We start from the raw sequence: 22,498 nt of genomic DNA on the forward strand, positions 1-22,498 counted from the left end.
GTTTGAGATGACGTAGAGTTGAACTGCTAGGGGCAACTACTACTATTAAAATAGACCAAAATATATTGCTTTTGCAACAAACTGTCAAAATGATGACGAGAATTCACGTTTCACTATAACTAAGCCTAAAAAAAATTACATGCCCAGGGAATATGATCGAAATTTAGCCAGCTGGCTAGAACCAGCACTTTTACTTTAAATGTTGATTAATTCTTAAGTCTAAAATATTGAATTTGGCCTTTACTACCACAGAGAAATGCACTGATTAACACATTTATATACGGCAAAAAAGACAGTGAAAAAATAAATAAGAAACAAAGTTAAGTGTTTATCATAATTATATCTAGGAGATATAAGAAAGCTCAGGATTACCATAATTTTTTTTTTTACACATACAGTACCAGTCAAAAGTTTGGACACACCTACTCAGTTTAGGGTTTTTATTTATTTTTTATTATTTTCTACATTGTAGAATAATAGTGAAGACATCAAAACTATGAAATAACACATATGGAATCATGTAGTAACCATAAATGTGTTAAACAAATCAAAATATATTTGAGATTTGAGATTCTTCAAAGTAGCCACCCTTTGTCTTGATGACAGCTTTGCACACTCTTGAGAATGAATAATGAATTGGTCTGCTTCTGTCTATAACATGAGCTGCAAAGTAGCTGCTTTTTAGAAAGATATCAGGAAGAACTGCAAAATGTAGCTTCTGATGACAGTGATGGGGAAAAAACGGTGATCAACAGGGTTGTTGTCATGGAAAAGAAGTTGACTGAGTTTTAAAATCAGTGGAATGAGTGGTGGAAGCAGAGTATGATAGCTAAGGAGATGGAGAAAATTCTGTAATTTGATTGCAAATATGCGAAGGGAGTTGAAAAGAGAACACAGAAGGCTGTTGTATAGAACACCTGTCTCCGGATTACATCTTCAAACTAGGGGCAGCCATGCCATTCGTGACAGAGAGGGAGAAGCGTTCATCCATCTATACGGGTAAGTCTAGCTATCTACATTTTCAGATATAAGTAAAAAATGTTGTCATTAAGTCACTTTCATTGCAAGTTAAAGTGTACTGTTAGCTAGCTAGCTAACGTTAGCTGGCCTGCTCGCTAGCTAACATTACGTGTATGATCTATGTATTAATATTTTTCGTATCTCAGAAATCCATTTGCATTGCTAGTTATAGGCTAATGTTAGCTGGCTAGCTAACATCGAAACTAGTTGGTTAGCTTTAGCTACCTGCAGATTCATGCATGGTGGCTAGCTGTGACAATCAGTTTGTATTGCTAGTAGTATGGGTTGAGATTTTTGCTGCGTTCAAAACAACTAGGAACTCGGAAATCTTCGACTTCCGATTTCAGTGCGTTCAAGACAACTGGGAACTCCGACTGGGAAAAATAGTTTTGAACGGTCAGCCAACTCGGAATTCCAACTTGGGGACTCGGGCCTCTTTCTAGAGACCCGACTTTCCGACCTGATGATCACTGGTGTCATGATTTGACTTCATATTTTTCCAAGTTCCCAGTTGTCTTGAAATCAACATTAGGTTAATTGTTTAGCTATCTAGCTACATGTCTAAACAAAAGATTCCACTTTGCCAGATGATTACATGACCCATCAAGTTAACCAGGTGTGTCTGGGGGTGATTATTGTCATCTATTGTATTTTATGAACATTTGTACATGTCTAAACAATAGTGACTCAACCACTTAGCTAGATGTGGCTGGGGGATGGTTTCTTTCACACGACCCATCAATTTGGACAGGTGTGTCTGAGTAAGAATCATCTAATAATTATCAAATATTTATACAATATATATCTGGACACTATTTTTGATATTACTAATATGCAAATATGCAAGTAACCATTTCACTGTACCGTTTACACTTTCTGTATCCAGTGCATGTGACAAATACACTTTTATTTGATATAGTGTGTGTTTACTAGAAACATTTATGCGAAGAACAACATGACCTGCACCAAAATTGGATTAGGATATTGGCCAAGGACTAGATAAAGTGTATTTTTGCTACTACTTTCAGCACTTTTAGTCTTGAAATCTTTGGTTGTTTACAACACTACCTTACTCCCTCTGTTTAGCACATGGCCTCACATGTGAATCCTTTTAAGAGATGGGTGGGGCTAAGGCTTAAGAGGGTGTGAATGAATGGGTGTAGACAAAGAAGAGCTCTCCAGTAGGTGTACCAAAACATGCCAGTGCCAGTTTCTTAAAAGTAGGGTTACAAGTTCATCAACTTTCAAAGCAGAATTACTTTCCCATTGTTCCTCAACTGCAGTGTATGATATACCATTTTCTAGCTCGGAGTCTCTATTTATATCTAATGTAACAAACAATATTTTAGACCGAATTGAGCCGGTGAGTCACGTATTTAACCTCTTTTTTGGGTAGGCACAAAACAGCCTTCATACTTCCATATATTTTTTAGAACCGGTACCAGTTACGTTTAGATGAGTCCTAGAACCGGTGCGTCAATCGACTATAGGGGGTTAATGTCTACTTTCCCTGCAAAAATAAACGTAATGAAGTAAATTAACACATACAGTATCTGATTCCCAATTACATTAAATATTGTTAAAAATAAATTGAGTGGCTAAGTTGGTGACGTCCTGTTTGATCAAACATCAACCTTAGACAAACAGTGCCATTGAGGAACAGATTTTAGTGTAAAACAGGCTAATGGGTAACACATGCTTTGTATGAACCACTCGGCAGACATAAATAATATGTTATCAATAGAGTCACAGAGAGCCGCCCGCCCAGAATAGGATGAGTTGAACTCATTTGACCCTGATACAATCTAATGGGCCCTTCATATTCCACTAAAACGCCTGTGACAGTACAACAGGGTTTGTTTACACACAGGCCCTTCTGTTGTGGAGGCAATTCTTCAAGCACGCGGTTAGCCCTCTTCATGAACATTTCATTTAGCCAGGCTACAAACACACATGCATGCACGCCCGCACACACACCCACACACACACTTTAATAGTTGAAACAACACAGAGACTTCATTATGCTCTCCATAAAAGAGAAATCACCGTAATCATCTGAGCTACGCTTCAGGCCACAGCAGGGGGTTCTTCGGGGGGTTATTCAGGGTCAAGGATACTATTTCTGACTTTGAATACTGTTCATTGTCAAACATTATGTTCGGATAATGGAGGAAAATTACATATTTCTTTAAACAGAGGGCTAGGCTCCATGGAGGAAATACGAGCGATGAGAAAACAATCTGAGTAGGCCTGTAGACCTATATCTGGGGCAGGCACAGCCAGGCAGGTGAATCTACATAAACATCCCCACTGACAGCATAGGACTCAGATAGAGGTTACCTAGCAATCTCAAGAAAACCAACACGGGAATACATTGGAATACATCTGCAGTCTTATCTGTTGTGTGTTTGAATATGATGGTTTTACGACATGCCCGTATCTACCCAGGCTGGCCTGCAATACCATACACCAGCCTGGCTACCAGACAGTTTTATTCAAATAACTGTAACTGATTGCACCAAACGGGCACACCTGCAAGCAATATTCTAATTGATGTAATCTGTTAAATCCTGACATTGTGGGTGTTCAGGTGGCTGCTGATTTGAAGTGAACGAAAGCAGCCATTGTTGGCAGCACCTGTTGCAGTTAACATGCTAGAAATTAAACAGACAGAGTTATTGTAAGTGTGGCCAATTACAAATGACAGTGTTTGTCTTTCCTTCATGAAAACCAATTTTACACTGGTGATTTGACTCCACTGATGGCTTGTCAAGATTGATTTTTCCCCATCTCTCTCTGACCCCCATCATTCAATTTTCTATGGATGCCACTCTGTCATCTTGATGGAAGTTAATAGTCCTCTCCATTTCCTCGATCTAGAAGAGGTCCGTTTACTACGGTCCTTACTCAAACACAGACATTCTTTTTTAGCTCATGGTGCTCTTTCAGAGAGGAGTACTTTAGGAATTCACAACAGCCCCACTGTGACGTACGTCAGCACTGTCTGGTTTCTATGGACAGTGGCACATTTTCCCCAGGCCCCATGGACTGCCTGGTATGAGTTAACTACCGCCAGTCAAGTCCAGAGACTACTGCACTCACATGGACCAACCCCACCCCATTCCCTATGCGTTCACTGAATAGATTAAAAAAAAAAAAAAATCTGACAGATTAGCCTTACTGGAGAAAGATAGAAAGAGAGAAAACACACTCTTTGAATTTCCAGCAACTCAGTAATTGCTTCCACATGTTGTGAACAACACGTACATAGTTAAAACAACCCCCTGACATAAAACATATGGCATTCCTATTTCAAATTAGCAATGAACCTACCATGTGGCAGGTGTAGGAGGTAGGGGTGTGGACAGACAGAACAGCAAACAGACAGGGAGGGTTGATCTGAGGATACAGAGGTGGGGGGGGGGATCTGTCTGTAGAGTAGTTCCTTCCTCTCCCCTCCCCCTCCTCACCAATAGTGATGCCAGGGAGCTGTATGGAAACTGACAGGCCCTGAAAACTCCCTTCCTGTCATGTCAAACTGACGGGCGAGAGAGAGGCTCCCCTTCCCACACTCACTCATTCACTCACTTTTTGGTTCAATGAAGAGATAAAAGCCTATTGACTTGCCAAAGCTACAGTTCATGCAAATTATGCTGCTATCAATGTATTATTTATAGGGCGAGCGGAGCCGCAGACATTTCCACAGAACTGGGAGATAAGCTTACAGGAGATTAGGCATGCTATCTCATTCATTTACCAGGGAGTAATTGCTAAACTGCGGGGGAATTAAGATGTGTGAGGCTCCCATTGGTGGTTCATGGTGGAATGGCTGCAGGTGGTGGTGGAGGAAACCATAGATGAACAAGCCAGCCACCCAAGTAAACAAGTGTACAGTTGTGAAATTGATATTATTACAAATACTCTGTATAGACGCTGGCCAACAGCTGTCAAACAGACTGACAGATGATTAATAACTGATGGTAACTTGGCAAATCTGCCATTTAGCAACATAAAGACTGTGATACTGTACATGCTGCAATGCTATCCCTAGGATATTAGGGACATCAGTAGTGTATTTTCTGCATGAAATTAATTGGAATATGATAGTCAAACCTACATAATAGAGTGATCAGTGACATTTATTATCTATATTTGCATCACATTGTTGTACTGTAGGTAAAATGTGATACATGTTGTACACAGTCTGAGGTTATCATTGAGGTTAAAGGAGTTGCAAATTGAAAGACCCAACATTCTCTTACACCTATAAAAGCAGTGTTATTATTTGCGTTGTGAAAAACTAATAATGGGAACATTTGAGTAAATGAGGGATAATAAGGGTATTGAAAGCAGGTGCTTCCACACAGTTGTGGTTCCTGAGTTAATTAAGCAATTAACATCCCATCATGTATAAAAATGCTAGGCAGGCTATTATTTTGCTTACCATGGCTATGCCCCCATAGGATGACAATGATCCCATCCAAAGGGCACGAGTGGTAACTGAATGATTTAATGAGCATGAAAACAATGTTAACTATATGCCATTGCCGTCTCAGTCACCACAGTCATCACTTGTGGGAGATTCTGGAGCGGCAACAGAGACAGCGTTTTCCACCACCATCAACAAAACACCAAATGTTTTGCATCCCTCCAACAAGAGTTCCAGACACTTGTAGAATCTGTGCCAGAATGGTGCTGGAGTGTACAGTGTATAGCGTCCATTTTCCGAGCTCCTGACCAATTCCGCTATTTTGTGTGTATTTTTGCCCTGATCTTAACTCTTTTAGTACATAATGTGTCCGCCATCGTTTCCTATGACTGAAGAGATCTTCTGGACATCAGAACAGCCATCACTCACCTCGATTTGGATGAAGATTTCAACTTCAACGAGTCGGCGGCACAGGACATACTGCTCACCCTGGGCCAGGCACTAATCCCTGACACTCGGAAGAGAAAGAGACGGCGATATAGAGGCTGATGTGAGCTGTAATATTCTATGTTTCTCGGAAACGTGGATGATCAAGGACATGGATAATATACAATCGGCAGGACAGAACGGTAGTGTCAGGTAAGCTCAAGGGGGGTGGTGTGTATCTCTTTGTTAAAAACAGCTGGTGTGCGATCTCTAAAATTAAGAAGTCTCGAGATTCTGCTCACCAGAGTTAGAATACTTTATGATAGCTGTAAACTACACTGAACAAAAATATAAACGCAACATGTAAAGTGTTCGTCCCATGTTTCATGAGCTGAAATAAAATATCCCAGAAATGTTCCATACGCACAAAAATGTATCTCAAATGTTGTGCACAAATTTGTTTACATCCCTGTTAGTGAGCTTTTCTCCTCTGCCAAGATAACCCATCCACCTGACAGGTGTGGCATATCAAGAAGCTGATTAAACAGCATGATCATGACACAGTTGCACCTTGTGCTTGGGACAATAAAAGGCCACTCTAAAATGTGCAGTTTTGTCACACAACACAATGCCACAGATGTTCTGAGGGAGTGTGCAATTGGCATGCTGACTGCAGGAATGTCCCCCAGAGCTGTTTGCCAGCGAATTTAATGTTAATTTCTCTATCATGAGCTGCTTCCAACATCGTTATAGAGAATTTGGCAGTCCAAACGGCCTCACAACCGCAGACCATGTGTTACCACGCCAGCCCAGGACCTCCACATATGGTATCTTCACCTGCGGGATCCTCTAAGACCAGCCACCCAGACAACTGATCAAACTGTGGGTTTGAACAACCAAAGAATTTCTGCACAAACTGTCAGAAACAGTTTCAGGGAAGCTCATCTGCGTGCTCGTTGTTCTCAACAGGGTCTTGACCTGACTGCAGTTCGGCGTTGTAAACAACTTCAGAGGGCAAGTGCTCACGTTCAATAGATACTGGCACCCTGGAGAAGTGTGCTCTTTACTGGTGAATCCCGGATTCAACTGTACAGGGCGGATGGCAGACAGTATGTATGGCGTTGTGTGGGTGATCGGTTGTCTGAGGTCAACGTTGTGAACAGAGTGTCCCATGGTGGCGGTGGGGGAAAGCATAAGGTACGGACAACAAACACAATCACATTTTATCGATGGCAATTTGAATTCACAGAGATACCGTGACGAGATCCTGAGGACCATTGTCGTGCCATTCATCCACCGCCATCATCTCATGTTTCAGCATGATAATGCACGGCCCCATGTCGCAAGGATCTGTACACAATTCCTAGAAGCTGAAAATGTCCCAGTTCTTCCATGGCTTGCAAACTGACCAGACATGTCACCCATTGAGCATGTTTGAGATGCTCTGTATCAACATGTACGACAGCATGTTCCAGTTCCCGTCAATATCCTTGGTAGAGGAGCGGGAACATTTTCCCACAGGCCACAATTGCTAGCACAGAATAAAATAGGTTCCGGGACTTATCTGATGGCATTGAGGAGTTTCACACATCAGTCACCAGCTTCATTAATAAGTGCATCGATGACGTCGTCCCCACAGTGACCGTACATGCATATCCCAACCAGAAGCCATGGATTACAGGCAACATCCACACTGAGCTAAAGGGTAGAGCTGCCACTTTCAAAGAGCGGGACACTAACCCGGACGCTTATAAGAAATCCCGCTACACCCTTCGACGAACCATCAAACAAGCAAAGCATCAATACAGGACTAAAATCGAATCCTACTACACCAGCTCTAACGCTCGTCGGATATGGCAGGGCTTGCAATCTATCACGGATTACAAAGGGAAATCCAACCGTGAGCTTCCCAGTGACCCGAGCCTACCAAACAAGCTAAATTCCTTCTATGCTTGCCTTGAGGCAAGCAACACTGAACCATGTGTGAGAGCACCAGCTGTTCCGGATGTGAGTAAGACAGGGTAACATTCACAAGGCCGCAGGGCCAGACGGATTACCAGGATGCGTACTCAGAGCATGCACTAACCATCTGGAAAGTGTCTTCACTGACATTTTCAACCTCTCCCTGACCCAGTCTGTAATACCTACATGTTTCAAGCAGACCATCAGACCATCATAGTCTCTGTGCCCAAGAACACCATGGTAAACTGTCTAAATTACTATCACCCTGTAGTACTCACATCTGTAGCCATGAAATGCTGGTCATGGCTCACATCAACACCATCATCCCAGACACCCTGGACCCACTCCAATTTGCATACCGCCCCAACAGATCCACAGATGACAGAATCTCTATTGTACTCTCTATTGGAACGCTGGTCACTTTAATAATGTTTACATACTGTTTTATGTATGGATGCCTGATGAAGACCTAAGGGTCAGAATGTTGTTATATAAAAAATCACCTGGGAGCATGAGCAGCAGTGTACAGCGTTTTCCTGTCTGTTTTCCATGAGTTTGCCTACAACTCCAGCACCTGCTGAAAGTACCTGGATGTGCGTATGTTCTTCAGCTTTTGTACATACTGTTTTACTCATTTCATATGTATATAGTGTATTCCTGTCAATGCCTTCCTATTCAACTATTGCTGTATATATATACTATTCTATCCTACATATTCTAAATATTCTATCCACATACGCACCAAGTCTGGAACCAACAGGACCCTGAACAGCTTTCACCCCAAGCCATAAGACTGCTATGTTGTTAGTTACAGTGCCTTCAGAAAGTATTCAAACCCCTTGACTTATTCCACATGTTGTATTACAGCCTGAATTTTTGTATCAGGCATCTACACACAATACCCCATAATGACAAAGTGAAAACATCATAAACAACATAAATATCTCATTTACATACGTATTTACACCCCTGAGTCAATACATGCTAGAATCTCCTTTGGCAGTGATTACAGCTACAATTGTTTCTGGGTAAGTCTCTAAGCACTTTGCACACCTGGATTGTACAATATTCTTTTTTAAATTCTTCAAGCCCTGTCAAGTTGGGTGTTGATCATTGATAGACAGTCATTTTCAAGTCTTGCCATAGATTTTCAGGCCGATTTAATTAAAAACTGTAACTAGGCCACTCAGGAACATTCAATGTCATCTGTACATAAATGTTTCTATTTTTCTTTTGTGTTATTGACTGTGCGTTTGTTTATGTGTAACTCTGTGTTGTTGTTTTTGTCGCACTGCTTTGCTTTATCTTGGCCAGGTCGCAGTTGTAAATGAGAACTTGTTCTCAACTGGCCTACCTGGTTAAATAAACGTGAAATAAAAATAATAAAATACAAATCTTGCTAAACTACTCCAGTGTATATTTGGCCTTGTGTTTTAGGTTATTGTCCTGCTGAAAGGTGAATTTGTCTCATAAAGTTAATTTCTGAAACACTATTATTGCACACAGTCCATGCAACTTACTATGTGACTTGTTAAGCGAATGTTTACTCCTGAACTTATTTAGGCTTGCCATAACAAAGGGGTTGAATACTTATTGACTCAAGACATTTCAGCTTTCATTTTGTATTAATTAGTAAACATTTCGAAAAACATAAATTAACTTTGACATTATAGGGTATTGTGTGCAGGCCAGTGACACAAAATCTTCAGGCTGTAACAAAACAAAATGTGGAAAAAGTCAAGGGGTGTGAAGGCACTGTAAATAGTTAACCAAATAGCTACCCGGACTATCTGCATTTAACCCTTTTTGCACCAACTTTTTTGACTCATCACATATGCTGCTGCTACTGTTTACTATCTGTCACTTTATGCCTAGTTATACTGTATGTACATTAGGGGTGTCCCTGACAACAACAAAAATATTGGTTGACCAATCAATTCATTTTTGCATTTTAGATGACTACCTCATGAAGCTGGTTGAGAGAATGCCAAGAGTGTGCAAAGCTGTCATCAGGGCAAAGGGTGGCTACTTTGAAGAATCTAAAATCTATATTTTTTGGGTTACTACATGATTCCATATGTGTTATTTCATACTTTGATGTCTTCACTACTTTTCTGCAATGTAGAAAATAGTAAAATAAAGAAAAAGCATGAGTAGGTGTGTTACAACGTTTGACTGGTGCTGTATATGGATGATGTATAAAGCCAGGCACATTTAACAGTTAGGCTGTTGATTATAGACCTAAATAAGTTGGGGTTTCCTCTCTCCTCACTATTCTTAGACAATTAAGGCATGTAATATAACCATATACAATTTCTGTAGCACATGTCTTAGAGTGATGCACTGTCCCATTCCCACGGTCTCCACAATGGATTAGTCTACAGGCGTCTTGTACACCTTGATTACATTTTTTTGTTGTTGCTATATGCTTGACTAAAGAAATCTCGGTCGACCAACAGCTATCGACCAATCAATCGACTAAATGGGGTCAGCCCTAATGTACATATCTACCTCGATTATCTGGCAACCCTGCACATTGAATTGGTACTCCTTGTATATTGCCATGTTCATTATTAAGTGTTTTACTTTTCTATTATTTCTCTATTTTCTTTCTCTCTGCATTGTTGGGAAGGGCCCGTAAGTAAGCATTTCACTGTTAGTCCACAACTGTTATTTACAAAGCATGTAACAAATAACAGTTGATTTGACTGAATCTAAACTGGCCCACCAGCCTATAAGGACACTTTAAGTTGCGGTTTCCTTTATTTTGGCAGTTACCTGTGTGTTTTCCTTGTTAGTTTCTTTCTTTCTGTTACTTATCTGTAGGATGCAAATGCTCAACAGTAGTGGGACTAGCAGCATTGTCGGTCTGTTATAACTCCTCCTCTCACTTTAACAGAATGATGGTTCTTCTTCCTCTTCAGTCAGGAACTCAACATGTGTTACTCACAACTCCTCAAGTACACTTGATGTGTGTGGGGAAAGATAAACAGAAAAAAGTCTCACCTTGTCATCAACGTCACTCTCGCTGTCACACTGCAAGGGAAGAGAAAGGGGAAACATAAGGAATTATTCATTTTATCCCCCCCCCCCGCCACCACCAACCTCATAATCAGTGCAGATGTTATTTTTATGGGAGACTTCTTGTTCAGTGGCAGCTTTCAACACAAATGAAGGTAGATGAAGGGAGAGAAAGTGTCGCGTTTGAGAGAGTTTTCCAGGTTCTAAAGGAGTACACAATACAATACAACAACGCTATTCTTGAGTTTCCTGTGCAAATACCATCGTTTACAAAAAGTGGAAAACAAATACCAGTATAGAGTGCACGAGTTGTCGAGTGTCCATTTCGCAATCAACAGAAAAGTGTCCTTCACTCTTTTGATTAGAATATGAATTGTGCTTTCCACACATCATCAGATCACCATATCCTATAACCAACATTCTCCATTAGTATGTTTAACATGAATGTATTTCACATTTGGTTATTAAAAAGGGACTAAAACTTTTGAAATGCAAATGTGCAATTATGACCACAATGTATATAACCACTTGTCTCCTGTATGGCTAGCATTCCTTTATAAGGCACAAAAGCTGATCTCTCATTTAATCTCTACTTCCATTTCTCACGTTCATTAGGTGTTAATAGTGAATAAATGCTCCTCCAGGCCGCTCCTCTCTCACTACAATGGGAAGTGAAGTTGTGGAAACAGGAGTGGACCAGTTGGTCAGACCTCCTGGACTTCACAGTGGGGGAGCCAGGGAGAAAAGAGAAAAGCTATTCAAGCAAAGAGCCATAGAGAAGAGAAGAAGAGAAGGTCCCCTGAAAAACACTGCCTGCCTGGCTTCAATCTGTCAATTAAGTTTCTGTGGCAACATATTTAAGTGCCCCTCTTTATTTTGTTTAACTCCTTTTCAGAGCCCCGGCACAAAGGGAGACTTTGGGTCAAAGGAGGCACAGCGGCCCTTTGTGTTGTAGCGTGGTGGGTCCAAATGTATAATTAAGTAACGAGTACCAATCAGCACTACAGACCAGACCTGGGTTCAAATACTAGGCAAAATCTTTCAAAAACAGTTAGCATTTGCTTTAGTCTGCCTTGAAGTGCAGGACGGGGCGGGATTTGCACTTTTGCGACTATTCTATTTGTTCGATTGCACCTGGAAAACTCAATCAAGCCCAGCTTCAGTATTTGAAATGATTTCAAATAGTATTTGAACCCAAGCCTGCTACAGTCCAGAGGTAAGGATATCTCCAGAGAGCTACTCTTATGCCCTTGAATCTTCCCATTCTGTGAGTGAATGACAGAATACTTTTTCTGACTGGGGAGAGTGGTAAGTCAAGAGATTCTGTGGCTCAACATGATATGAATGACCATGTGTGTGCGTGTTACATCTGTCTATATAACATCTTAAGGCTATGCTGAAGTCCTAACCTTCCATTTTGAGCCATTCTTACAGAAGAAAGGGAGTCGAAACATTGACACCGGAGGCCAGATCAATGAAAAAGAGAGAACACAGTTGTTAATGCATTGATTTCCTTTCTATAGCTGGTCATTGTTGATAGTATTCAGAGGCAGTGAGTGAATGAGAGAGAGACTGGGAGACACATATATAGCGAGAGAGAAACAGAAAGAGAATGAGAAAGAGAGGGAAAGACAGGAAATCAAATGGCCATGACTTTGGAAAGCATGGTTAAATGTTCCGTTGTATACAATCAGTTGTGTGTGTGTGTGTGTGTGTGTGTGTGTGTGTGTGTGTGTGTGTGTGTGTGTGTGTGTGTGTGTGTGTGTGTGTGTGTGTGTGTGTGTGTGTGTGTGTGTGTGTGTGTGTGTGTGTGTGTGTGTGTGTGTGTGTGTGCACATGTCTATGTGTGTGAGTTCAGGATTAGAGAAAAAAAGCCTGTTTGCTGTCTGTACCTTAATTCTCCAGGGAATGTTTGCAAACCCTAATTTCAGGGCTTTACTTGTCAAAATACATTATAGGTACATGGTATTAAAGAAACTGGAAGTGGCTTAGGCTCCCTGTCAATCAACTTCCCATTCAGCATTGGGAGTTCTCTGCAAATTGATTGTCACACATTTCTACCCAGATGAGCCTGTTACTGACTCAACACAACCTGTAATCAAGCAGCATTTGTCTCTCTCTCACCACTCAGTCATTTGTTTTTTTTAAAATCACCACATTCAAAAAAACTGCAGACTTTCTCCTAGATTTGCCTGTTGACGTTGCCCCTGGAAGTAAATGGATCCTGGTTTGAGATCATACCCAGGGAACTGGGAGAAATGTGTTCTTAGTATGCACCACAACGGCTGCCTGCTGCTGCCGGGCGGCTCACACAGTGATGCTAGTTCCCCCTGTTATTGGGGCCGGGCTGAAACCCTGCATGTGCGGTGGAGAGGAACAGGTGGATTCCCCAAGCACAGACCTGCAGGCTGGTCTTACTGAGGATGAGGATGAGAGCAGAGGATAAGGATGCCACAGAGTGCTGCTGCCAGTGCACTGGAGAGGAGGAGAAGGAAAAATAATATCGAAATAGCACAGCAGGGCTCTCATCCCCCCCTCACCAATCTCTTTAAGAGACATTTCCTGCAGCAGAGTGTAAATGGAGGACTAGAGGAAGGATGGAGTTTCTCAGCAGGATAGGAGTTTCAAGTCAAAAGCGACAAAAAAACAACAGCATTAAACACATAGTGGGGACATGGAGGTGGCTCCTGAGGAGATGAAAGAGGTCTGTCAGGGCTGTGTTTGGTTAGCATGGGTCCAGGCTATAACTACATCCTATTATAGGTCTACGCTGAGTCTATGTTAGGTCTACATTGGGCCGATGTGGGAAAGGGCTACAGTGGGGGCTGCATTAGGCCAATGCCATCCTGTACAACAGGGTTCTCTCGCTGTTCAACTGAGAAGAGATCCTCTGTGCTGTAGCAGTCAACTAGGGCCAAGCCAGGAGAGGGAACACATCAGCCAAATGGGGAAAATGGAAAACCACAAACACACCAACCTCCCCTAACCAACAGCAGGACGGCAGGCCAGGCCAGTCAGAGGGGACGTCGTTAAAAACCGAGAGATATGTTGCTCGCAAAATTCCCTGACAGGAGCCCCAGCGGGTCCACCCTCTCATGGATATTCAAAAACAACCCCCACCAAAGAAGAAAAAAATGAGAGAAGATAGAGAAAACCTGGCTACTGGTTCAGAGGCAGGCGGAGCGAGGAGCAACATCTGCACCTGGCAACCGCTGCCGCAGCGAGAAGAAATCAGGGAATAGCTTCACCGGATGACTCAGGCTCCCTTCCCTCTCCTCCCCTCCACACCTCAGACGGATGGTTTTGACATTTACACAGCTTTCAACACTTTAGGAGCAGGAGATTTATTTTGACAGAAGAAACACCAGTCCAGACTGGACCCGGGTCGGGTCTCAGTGCTAGGCTAGCCCCAAGACGAGCCCATATCTCAGACCTGGAATGAGGCAACAGGGCTGAGGAGGGAGACAGGAGGCTTCAGGATTTTTTGTTGTTGCAGATTTTGTAATAGACATGTGGGGGAAGACAATAAGTGCTGCGCATCCCGGAACACATTAAAAAACGACTGGCCAAATTAATCACACAGTTCCACCAGTCACATTCTGAGGAGACTTGCGATAAATTTGCCTCGAAGATAGAGGGAGAAACTTTTCCGGCGACATAAATACTGGCACAGCATCAATGTCTGTCGGGGCTGTCTGCTTGAATACTGATTGGGGCCATCCTGGCTGTGAGATATCCACAAGGATGTAAAAAAAGAACGGAGGCTTGTGGCGCATACATTTCACTGCCAGCTTGTGCTCCAAAAATTCAACTGTGACATTATACTGAAACTATTCATATTTTTGCCTCAGTCAAATAAAATAGTCTCAGAAATACCACCACCCACAGATATGATAAGACCTCATATTCACTATTGACAAAGCCAAAAGGGTGAGACAGTTGGCCATCTTCATGTTGTCAGAGAGAATGGAGTCCAGGTACTGTTTTCCTCAGTCCTAAACGGCCATCTTGGTTTATTATTGGAGAACGTGGTGAAAAGCACAAATTTCATACTGTGTCAGACCTCAGAAGCACTCTCTGTAGGCCATATTGCCCATCCAGATACACAGGGATCTAATGGTAGCTTTACCCATGAAACAGCCACAATTTCCTCCACCTCAATTTCCCTCCTGTGGCTCCGGAGATGAGGTGTGTGATATTGGGTGTGTCCCAAATGTCACCGAAGCGGAAAATATTTTTGATATCTCAGATTGTTCTGGCAAGTGTCACATAGAAACTTAAGTGATAGGAAGAATGTTTGACATGCTTTTTACATTAGTATGGCAAACCGTTTTTTAAGAAAATCATGAGTGGCCATTTTAGGCCCTTTTTAGACCTATATATGCCTCCTGTAAAACCTGATGATCCGTGTACCCTACATGATACAGACAACATACTGGTGTCATTGTGCTCCTTCGAGTGTGCTCCAACATATGGAATATGTTTAGATTCTGAAATACACATTTTCTAATGCATTTATTCAACATTAAAAATATTTATATTTTAAAACAACCCTTTTTGATTTTGTTCAGTTTAAGACATTGTTTGGAACAATATCATCTACAAGTACATCAAATGTCCAGAGTGGGCTCTCTGCTAATTCAATTTTATGAGCACCACCAACACAGTGGATGGCAAATGGAATCAAAGGGAATTCCTTCTGCTGGTGATTTGCTGAATATGCAATCCTAAAAGAGGGCTGTGATTGGTTAATGACTTAAAATGTAAATTTATATGTATAAAATGGGTCATATCAATGAAAGTACCAGAGAGCCCACTCTGGAAATTTGATGAGTTTGAAGAGTATATGGTTCCAGACAATATTTCAAAAATTAAGCCAAATCAAAAACGGTAGTTTTGAGATATTAATCTAAATATTTTTCATGTGTATTTCAGAATGTAGACATACTCCAGATGTTAGAGCACACTATAAGGAGTGTAATGACACCAAGGTGTTGTCTGTATCATGTACGGTTCACGGATCACTATGCATACATCATGATACAAAAATCAATAAATTGTGATACAAATGTAAAAAGCGTGTCTAACATCCTTCCTCTCAAGGAAGTTTCTAAGAATTGCCAGAACAGTCTTAGATACCAAAAATAGTTTTTGCTCCCGTTGGCGTGGAATCGCACAATAGGGTACCTTTTAGGAGACCACCAACCACCAGGCAGGCATGTTGTTAGCAGCCGCACTGGAAGTTTCTATTGCACCACAGAGCATGGCACAAGGTTAAGCACTTCTTCCTACAGGACTCACACATCCATAATTCATGGAGCCGATGTTTCTTGCATGCTCCTGTGTTTTCAGCCCCCTCTCAGTCTCAACACCATCCATGGTAGAAAGAGAGGGAGAAACATAATGATGAGTCATCGCAGAGGCTCGGGGGTGGGAGAGGTTGAGACGACGCTGAGATTATCCTGATTGTGTGACAAACAAGGGGAAAATTTGACAAATAAACCTCTCTTCTGGGCGCCAATGGAAGAGCGCACAATGCCCTGGGTTTGCTGTAAACCAAAGGCGGAGCGAAAACAAAAAATGCTAAATTTTCAATAGAGAGAGGCCAGGGGTTACGTTATGTTCTCCCACAGTAAATAAAATAGTTTACTGGCACCACAGAGTTCATAGTCTCTAACACTGGGCTTTACCGTTGACGTGACTACCAGTGTCACCGCCACTCGACCTTCTTAACCTTTGAGAAGACAAAATAACAAAATGAAGCATTTCCTCATAACCCCTCCTGTCACCTGCATACGAGTCCTGCACTCTGACTTGACCAAAGGCTCAGATCTATTCAGCCATTTGACCCTTGACCTTGCCTGGGGGCTGCATGGGAAGTCAGGGGCCTAAATTTATAAACCGTGTGTACGTACATACAGTTGAAATCAATCACAGAACGACAGCAAAGGACCTTGTGAAGATACAGGTACAAAAGTATCTATATCCACAGTCAAACAAGTCATTTATCGACATAACTTGAAAGGCCGCTCAGCAAGGAAGAAGCCACTGCTCCAAAACCGCCATAAAAAAGCCAGACTACGGTTTGCAACTGCACGTGGGGACAAAGATCATACTTTTTGGAGAAATATCCTCTGGTCTGTTGAAGCAAAAACAGAACTGTTTGGCCATAATGGCCATCGTTATGTTTGGAGGAAAAAGGGGGAGGCTTGCAAGCCAAAGAACACCATCCCAACCGTGAAGCACAGGGGTGGCAGCATCATGTTGTGGGGTTGCTTTGCTGCAGGAAGGACTGGTGCACTTCACAAAATAGATGGCATCATGAGGAAGGAAAATTATGTGGATATATTGAAGCAACATCTCAAGACATTCGTCAGGAAGTTAAAGCTTGGTCGAAAATGGGTCTTCCAAATGGACAATGACCCCAAGCATACTTCCAAAATGGCTTAAGGACAACAAAGTCAAGGTATTGGAGTGGCCATCACAAAGCTCTGACCTCAATCCTATAGAAAATTTGTGGGCAGAACTGAAAAAGCATGTGCGAGCAAGGAGGCCTACAAACCTGACTCGGTTACACCAGCTCTGTCAGGAGGAATGGGTCAAAATTCACCCAACTTATTGTGGGAAGCTTGTGGAAGGCTACCCGAAATGTTTGACCCAACTTAAACAATTTAAAGGCAATGCTACCAAATACTAATTGAGTGTATGTAAACTTCTGACCCACTGGGAATGTGATGAAAGAAATAAAAGCAGAAATAAATAATTCTCTCTACTATTATTCTGACATTTCACATTCTTAAAATAAAGTGGTGATCCTAACTGACCTAAGGCAGGGGATTTTTACTAGGATTAAATGTCAGGAATTGTGAAAAACTGAGTTTAAATGTATTTGGCTGAGGTGTATGTAAAATTCCGATTTCAACTGTATATATCCCAAAATGTATGTGCACAAGTTTTCACGCAAAAGTTGGCATTTATAATAATTTTACTTGACTTGAGAATGTGCTCACCTCCCCGTAATCTTTAGACCATGCGTACGCACACCTGCTAGTGGTTAAAATATTGTATTGCCAGCTGGCAAGTAGGTCAAAGTATTTGGTGCAAATGGGGGATATGATGAAAAGCTTATTCAGAAAAAAAAAAAAACAAGAAAACATATTAGCAATAATGCAGCCATTTGCCGATTGTGAGAAAAGGGGAAATCTGTGTTTTATTTTTAGAATCTAAAATAATTAGACAGGAATATTTTTCCTATTTATTTTATTTTCATAACCGTTGCAAAATAAATTACTCACCTTTCCTGGCCGTGATGGGTTCATATTCCCGAAGGAGCCATACAACAATTACCATGCGCATCTCTCATTTCATTCGACATAGTAGCCTAGTAAATAGATACAGGAGACTATATGTATTTCAAGTTTTGCAATATCATCGGCAGCGCGGTTTATAATACAGGTATACAGTTGCATTTACCAGCTGAACAGTTGATCTTTTACGTTGAAGTAGGCCTTAGGAAGCTACTGTAAATAGTGTAATTGACAGTCCATTTCCAGATACAGAATAAATGACTGCTAAAGATTAAAGCATTCTACCAACAAAGTAAATAGACTGGTAGCTTATGTCAAATATTTGACAGTATGAGTAGGCTACAGTATTGGTGTGTGATAGGAGCGTGACATGATTGCCTATTTAATCCCAGAGCCCATAACAAGGCAGGGCATAGAAACCCAATAATCTATTGATAAACTAAATGAACAACAATTTGTCTTTTGTATGCTGTGGCCTAATGCCAATAGTTCCGAATTATACAGCAAATAAAGGGCATTATTGTCACCATAAAAGGTGAACGGAGGGTGTTTTCCAGGCAGAGTTTTAATGCTCGTTCACGGGCGCAGTTTTACGACAGGTCTGATTTATAACAGGAAACAGGCCGTGTATGCCGTTGTGCCAAGTTTCTAAATGTCAATAGTTTGGAAACGCGAAGTCTTTTCAGAATTGGTGCACGCAGATTCTTTTGGGGAAATTTACGCAACGGTTATAAATGAGGCCCCAAGTGATTACCAGGGGTCAGACCGAGGGCTGGGGATTAGGGATGTATTGATCCAGCTGAAGATGGACGCTCGGAGTGAAAAGTGCCCACGGGCGGAAATTATATCGACCACAAGAAGAAAAGGCCCAAGCTCTGATGTAAAACCATATTTGAGCTGGGGACCTCTGAGATGGCTGTACAAACAGAGAGCTGAGTTGAGAGTGAGAGCGAGAGAGAGAGAGAAAGAGAAGCATAGAGGAGAGACAGGGGCTGTGAGCAGCTCTTTACATTAGACAGGCACCAAGGTTCCTTCCCTGGGAGGAGCTGACACACTTCAGGGAGCTGAATAACAGACCATGTAAATCAACCAGAGTGATGAAAGATATAGGCCTGACCCCCGACCCTGCCAGGCCAAGCCAAGCCAAGCATGGCTTTACAAAACCCAGATCCCGTGCAAACAGCCTCCTTCAGGGACAGCCAGCCCAGCGCTTCACTTCACTTCCAGAGCAGTGTAGAGCATGTGGTCAGAGGACAAGCAGGAGGGAGGGAAACAGAGGGGGAGATTCCCCCTTTTTTAAATTTAAAGACTGCCTTCCCACTGTGCACACACTGGTTGAATCAATGTTGTTTACACGTCATTTCAATTAAATTATGTTGAACCAACGTGGAATAGACATTGAATTGACGTCTGTTCCCAGTGGGTTGTGCCTTCCAACTTGAAATCCCTCAGCCTTTGCTTTCAGCACTCGCTAGGGGAGGGGGGCTGGAGGGGTGTTGGCGGTCTCCCACAGTAGTCTGGCAGGGAGAGGAGCAGACTCTAATGGGACTGATAGGAGAGAGATTGGGGAGCATTTATTAATGAGAAGAAGAAAAACAAGCTGCCAAAAAGCCAGCAGAAAAGGGACTGGGAATACACAATCGTATTATGAATACGCAACAGCCCTAGGAGAGAGAAAAAAAATGGAGGCGGTAGGGGAGTACGAGAGAATTGGACAGAGAAAGAAGGGGGAAATAGAGAGAGAGAGGTGAGATAGAGAAAAATACTGATTTACAGCGTCCATTTTAGCAGCTCATCTTTCATATAGCTCCCATTGGCTTTCTGTTTTCTCCCCTGACCCTCTCCTCTCTCTCTCGCCTTCGCAGCTTCCAGATAACTCCACAACCACCACCAGTAGCAACCACCTCCCTGTCAGAGACACACACCCACCCACCCACACACATAACCCCTGGCTTCCCTCTGTTTTAACGCGGCTCCTGGCCCCCACCGCAGAGCAGAGCTGTAGTAGCAGCAGAAAGCAGGCACTGGGCATTGGAAATTTAAGTCGGGTGTAGGAGAAATTAGCAGAGGAAGGAAGGAAATGGGATGTTGACTTGAACTGGCCCTGAGGGCAGCTGAGAGTCTCCCTTCTCAGCTCGGCTCCGCTGGCTACCTGACAGTTTGATGGAGTGAGTGGAGGCTTCCCTGAGGCCCGTCTCTCACACTGATGTAGCTCAGTGAGGAACAGATTGAGCCTCCGGGCATTGCTCTATACAGTCTCTCTCTCTCTCTCTCTCTCTCTCTCTCTCTCTCTCTCTCTCTCTCTCTCTCTCTCTCTCTCTCTCTCTCTCTCTCTCTCTCTCTCTCTCTCTCTCTCTCTCTCTCTCTCTCTCTCTCTCTCTCTCTCTCTCTCTCTCTCTCTCTCTCACAGAGAGAGAAAGGGGGAGGGAGACACAGACATGCAATAGACACACAAACATACACACACTGCACACATACTCCCCCTTCCCTGTACCTCTCCCTCCCTTGGACAGCATTGTGATTAGCACTAGAGATGCTGTTAACTGAGTTCCAGCATACGCACAGGGGGAGAGAGAGAGAGAGAGAGGTAGGGAGGGAGAGATGGAGGGAGAGTGAGTGAGAAAGAGATAAATAAATAGGAGCTAGGGAGAGAGAGAGGGGGAGTCAGGGGCTGTGAGGGAGCAGACAATGAGAAGAGTCTTGCGGCAGCCCACTGTGCGCTGGTCAAGAGAAGCATGTGCCGCCGGGGGGCTCTACTGCTAATTTCAGGGGGCAGCCAAGCGCTTCACGCTAGACTTGTCATTCGGCCAGAGGGGCATTCATGCTGGGTGACAGCAACTGCGAAAGCAGGCCATTCTACCCCCTCCATCCCTTCCCTCTCGCCTCCCACCCTCTTTTCTCCTCTGCAATGATCAAAAACTGTCATAGGCAGGCTAAAGAATTACAAATGAGTGTCCTGTGGCACTGGCTGGGACTGGATTCAACTCTCCCTCTCTTCTCTCCTCCCTCTCTCCTCAGATGGCCAGGACAGTGCAGCTCATCTCCAACCCCCTGTCTGTCTGCAGCTTGCTCAACAACCAGTTAACACAGCATTAATCTACAACAAAACAAGAGGGTTAACCCCAATCACAAATCTAATAGAAATACAAAATGTGAGCTCCTGTCCTGGGATGAGCAGAGAACAGCAGCTCCCACACTAACACTGCATCCTAAATGACACCCTATTCCCTAGAAAGTGCACTAGTTTTGACCATAGGGCTCTGGGACGCACGCACAGCAAGGCCAAATCTCTCCCCTGTTACATGTTCTGTCTGTCTGTCTGTCTGTCTGTCTGTCTGTCTGTCTGTCTGTCTGTCTGTCTGTCTGTCGTAGAGATGAAACCGCTGGCCAACAGATTTAATCAGTGACATCGACTTCCAGAGGATTTGGCTTGCCCTTGGGTTACCTCTGAACTTGGATAGGAAAGGAGAACAAAGTCATTGGAAATCATTAGGGGGTAGTGTAAGGAAGACAGAGCAAAAGTCTGGTCTTCGCTGTGGTGCAAAACAAACTTTCCTCACCCTTGACTGAGGTGCTCATCATGAAGACTAGGCTACTGTTTAGAAAATAAAAGATCAGACACTTGTTTTCCACGGCACTACGGGAGGAGAGAGAGAGAGAGAGAGAGAGAGAGAGAGAGAGAGAGAGAGAGAGAGAGAGAGAGAGAGAGAGAGAGAGAGAGAGAGAGAGAGAGAGAGAGAGAGAGAGAGAGAGAGAGAGAGAGAGAGAGAGAGAGAGAGAGAGAGAGAGAGAGAGAGAGAGAGAGAGAGAGAGAGAGAGAGAGAGAGAGAGAGAGAGAGAGAGAGAGAGAGAGAGAGAGAGAGAGAGAGAGAGAGATGTTAACAGCTGGTTCTATCCTCCTTTTTAAAAGCTGTGTCTGCCTCATATGTCAACTGAGAGAGAGAGAGGGAGAGAGAGAGAGAGAGATGGGGGGGAGAGGAAAATAGACAGAAGCAAGAGGGATGAAAGGAGGAGGGTGAGAGATGTAGTCGGTAATGAAGGGTTGGGGGTTGAATTAACCTGAGAGCAAGAAGGAAACTTCTGTTATCTTTCCAAACAAGCTATCACGAGAGATGGAGTAGGGAAGAGAGAGAGAGAAGGGAAGAGAGGGATGGAGCAGGGAAGAGAGAGGGAGAAGGGAAGAGAGAGGGAGAAGGGAAGAGAGGGATGGAGCAGGGAAGAGAGAGGGAGAAGGGAAGAGAGAGGGAGAAGGGAAGAGAGGGATGGAGCAGGGAAGAGAGAGGGAGAAGGGAAGAGAGAGGGAGAAGGGAAGAGAGGGATGGAGCAGGGAAGA

General features: G+C 43.0%; 1 protein-coding gene across 8 annotated transcripts in view; it reads right to left on the reverse strand.

Moving 5' to 3' along the window:
• Positions 1-22,498, reverse strand: part of LOC139576586 (autism susceptibility gene 2 protein-like) — a 381,761-nt gene that overhangs the window by 121,641 nt on the left and 237,622 nt on the right. For all 8 annotated transcript variants that reach the window (XM_071402841.1, XM_071402844.1, XM_071402842.1 and 5 more), the window contains one exon: positions 10,844-10,873. In XM_071402841.1, coding sequence (XP_071258942.1) covers positions 10,844-10,873 — 30 coding nt within the window. The remainder of the gene's footprint in view (positions 1-10,843; positions 10,874-22,498) is intronic.

Source organism: Salvelinus alpinus, chromosome 5 (assembly GCF_045679555.1).
Source record: "Salvelinus alpinus chromosome 5, SLU_Salpinus.1, whole genome shotgun sequence".
NCBI classification, from domain to species: domain Eukaryota; kingdom Metazoa; phylum Chordata; class Actinopteri; order Salmoniformes; family Salmonidae; genus Salvelinus; species Salvelinus alpinus.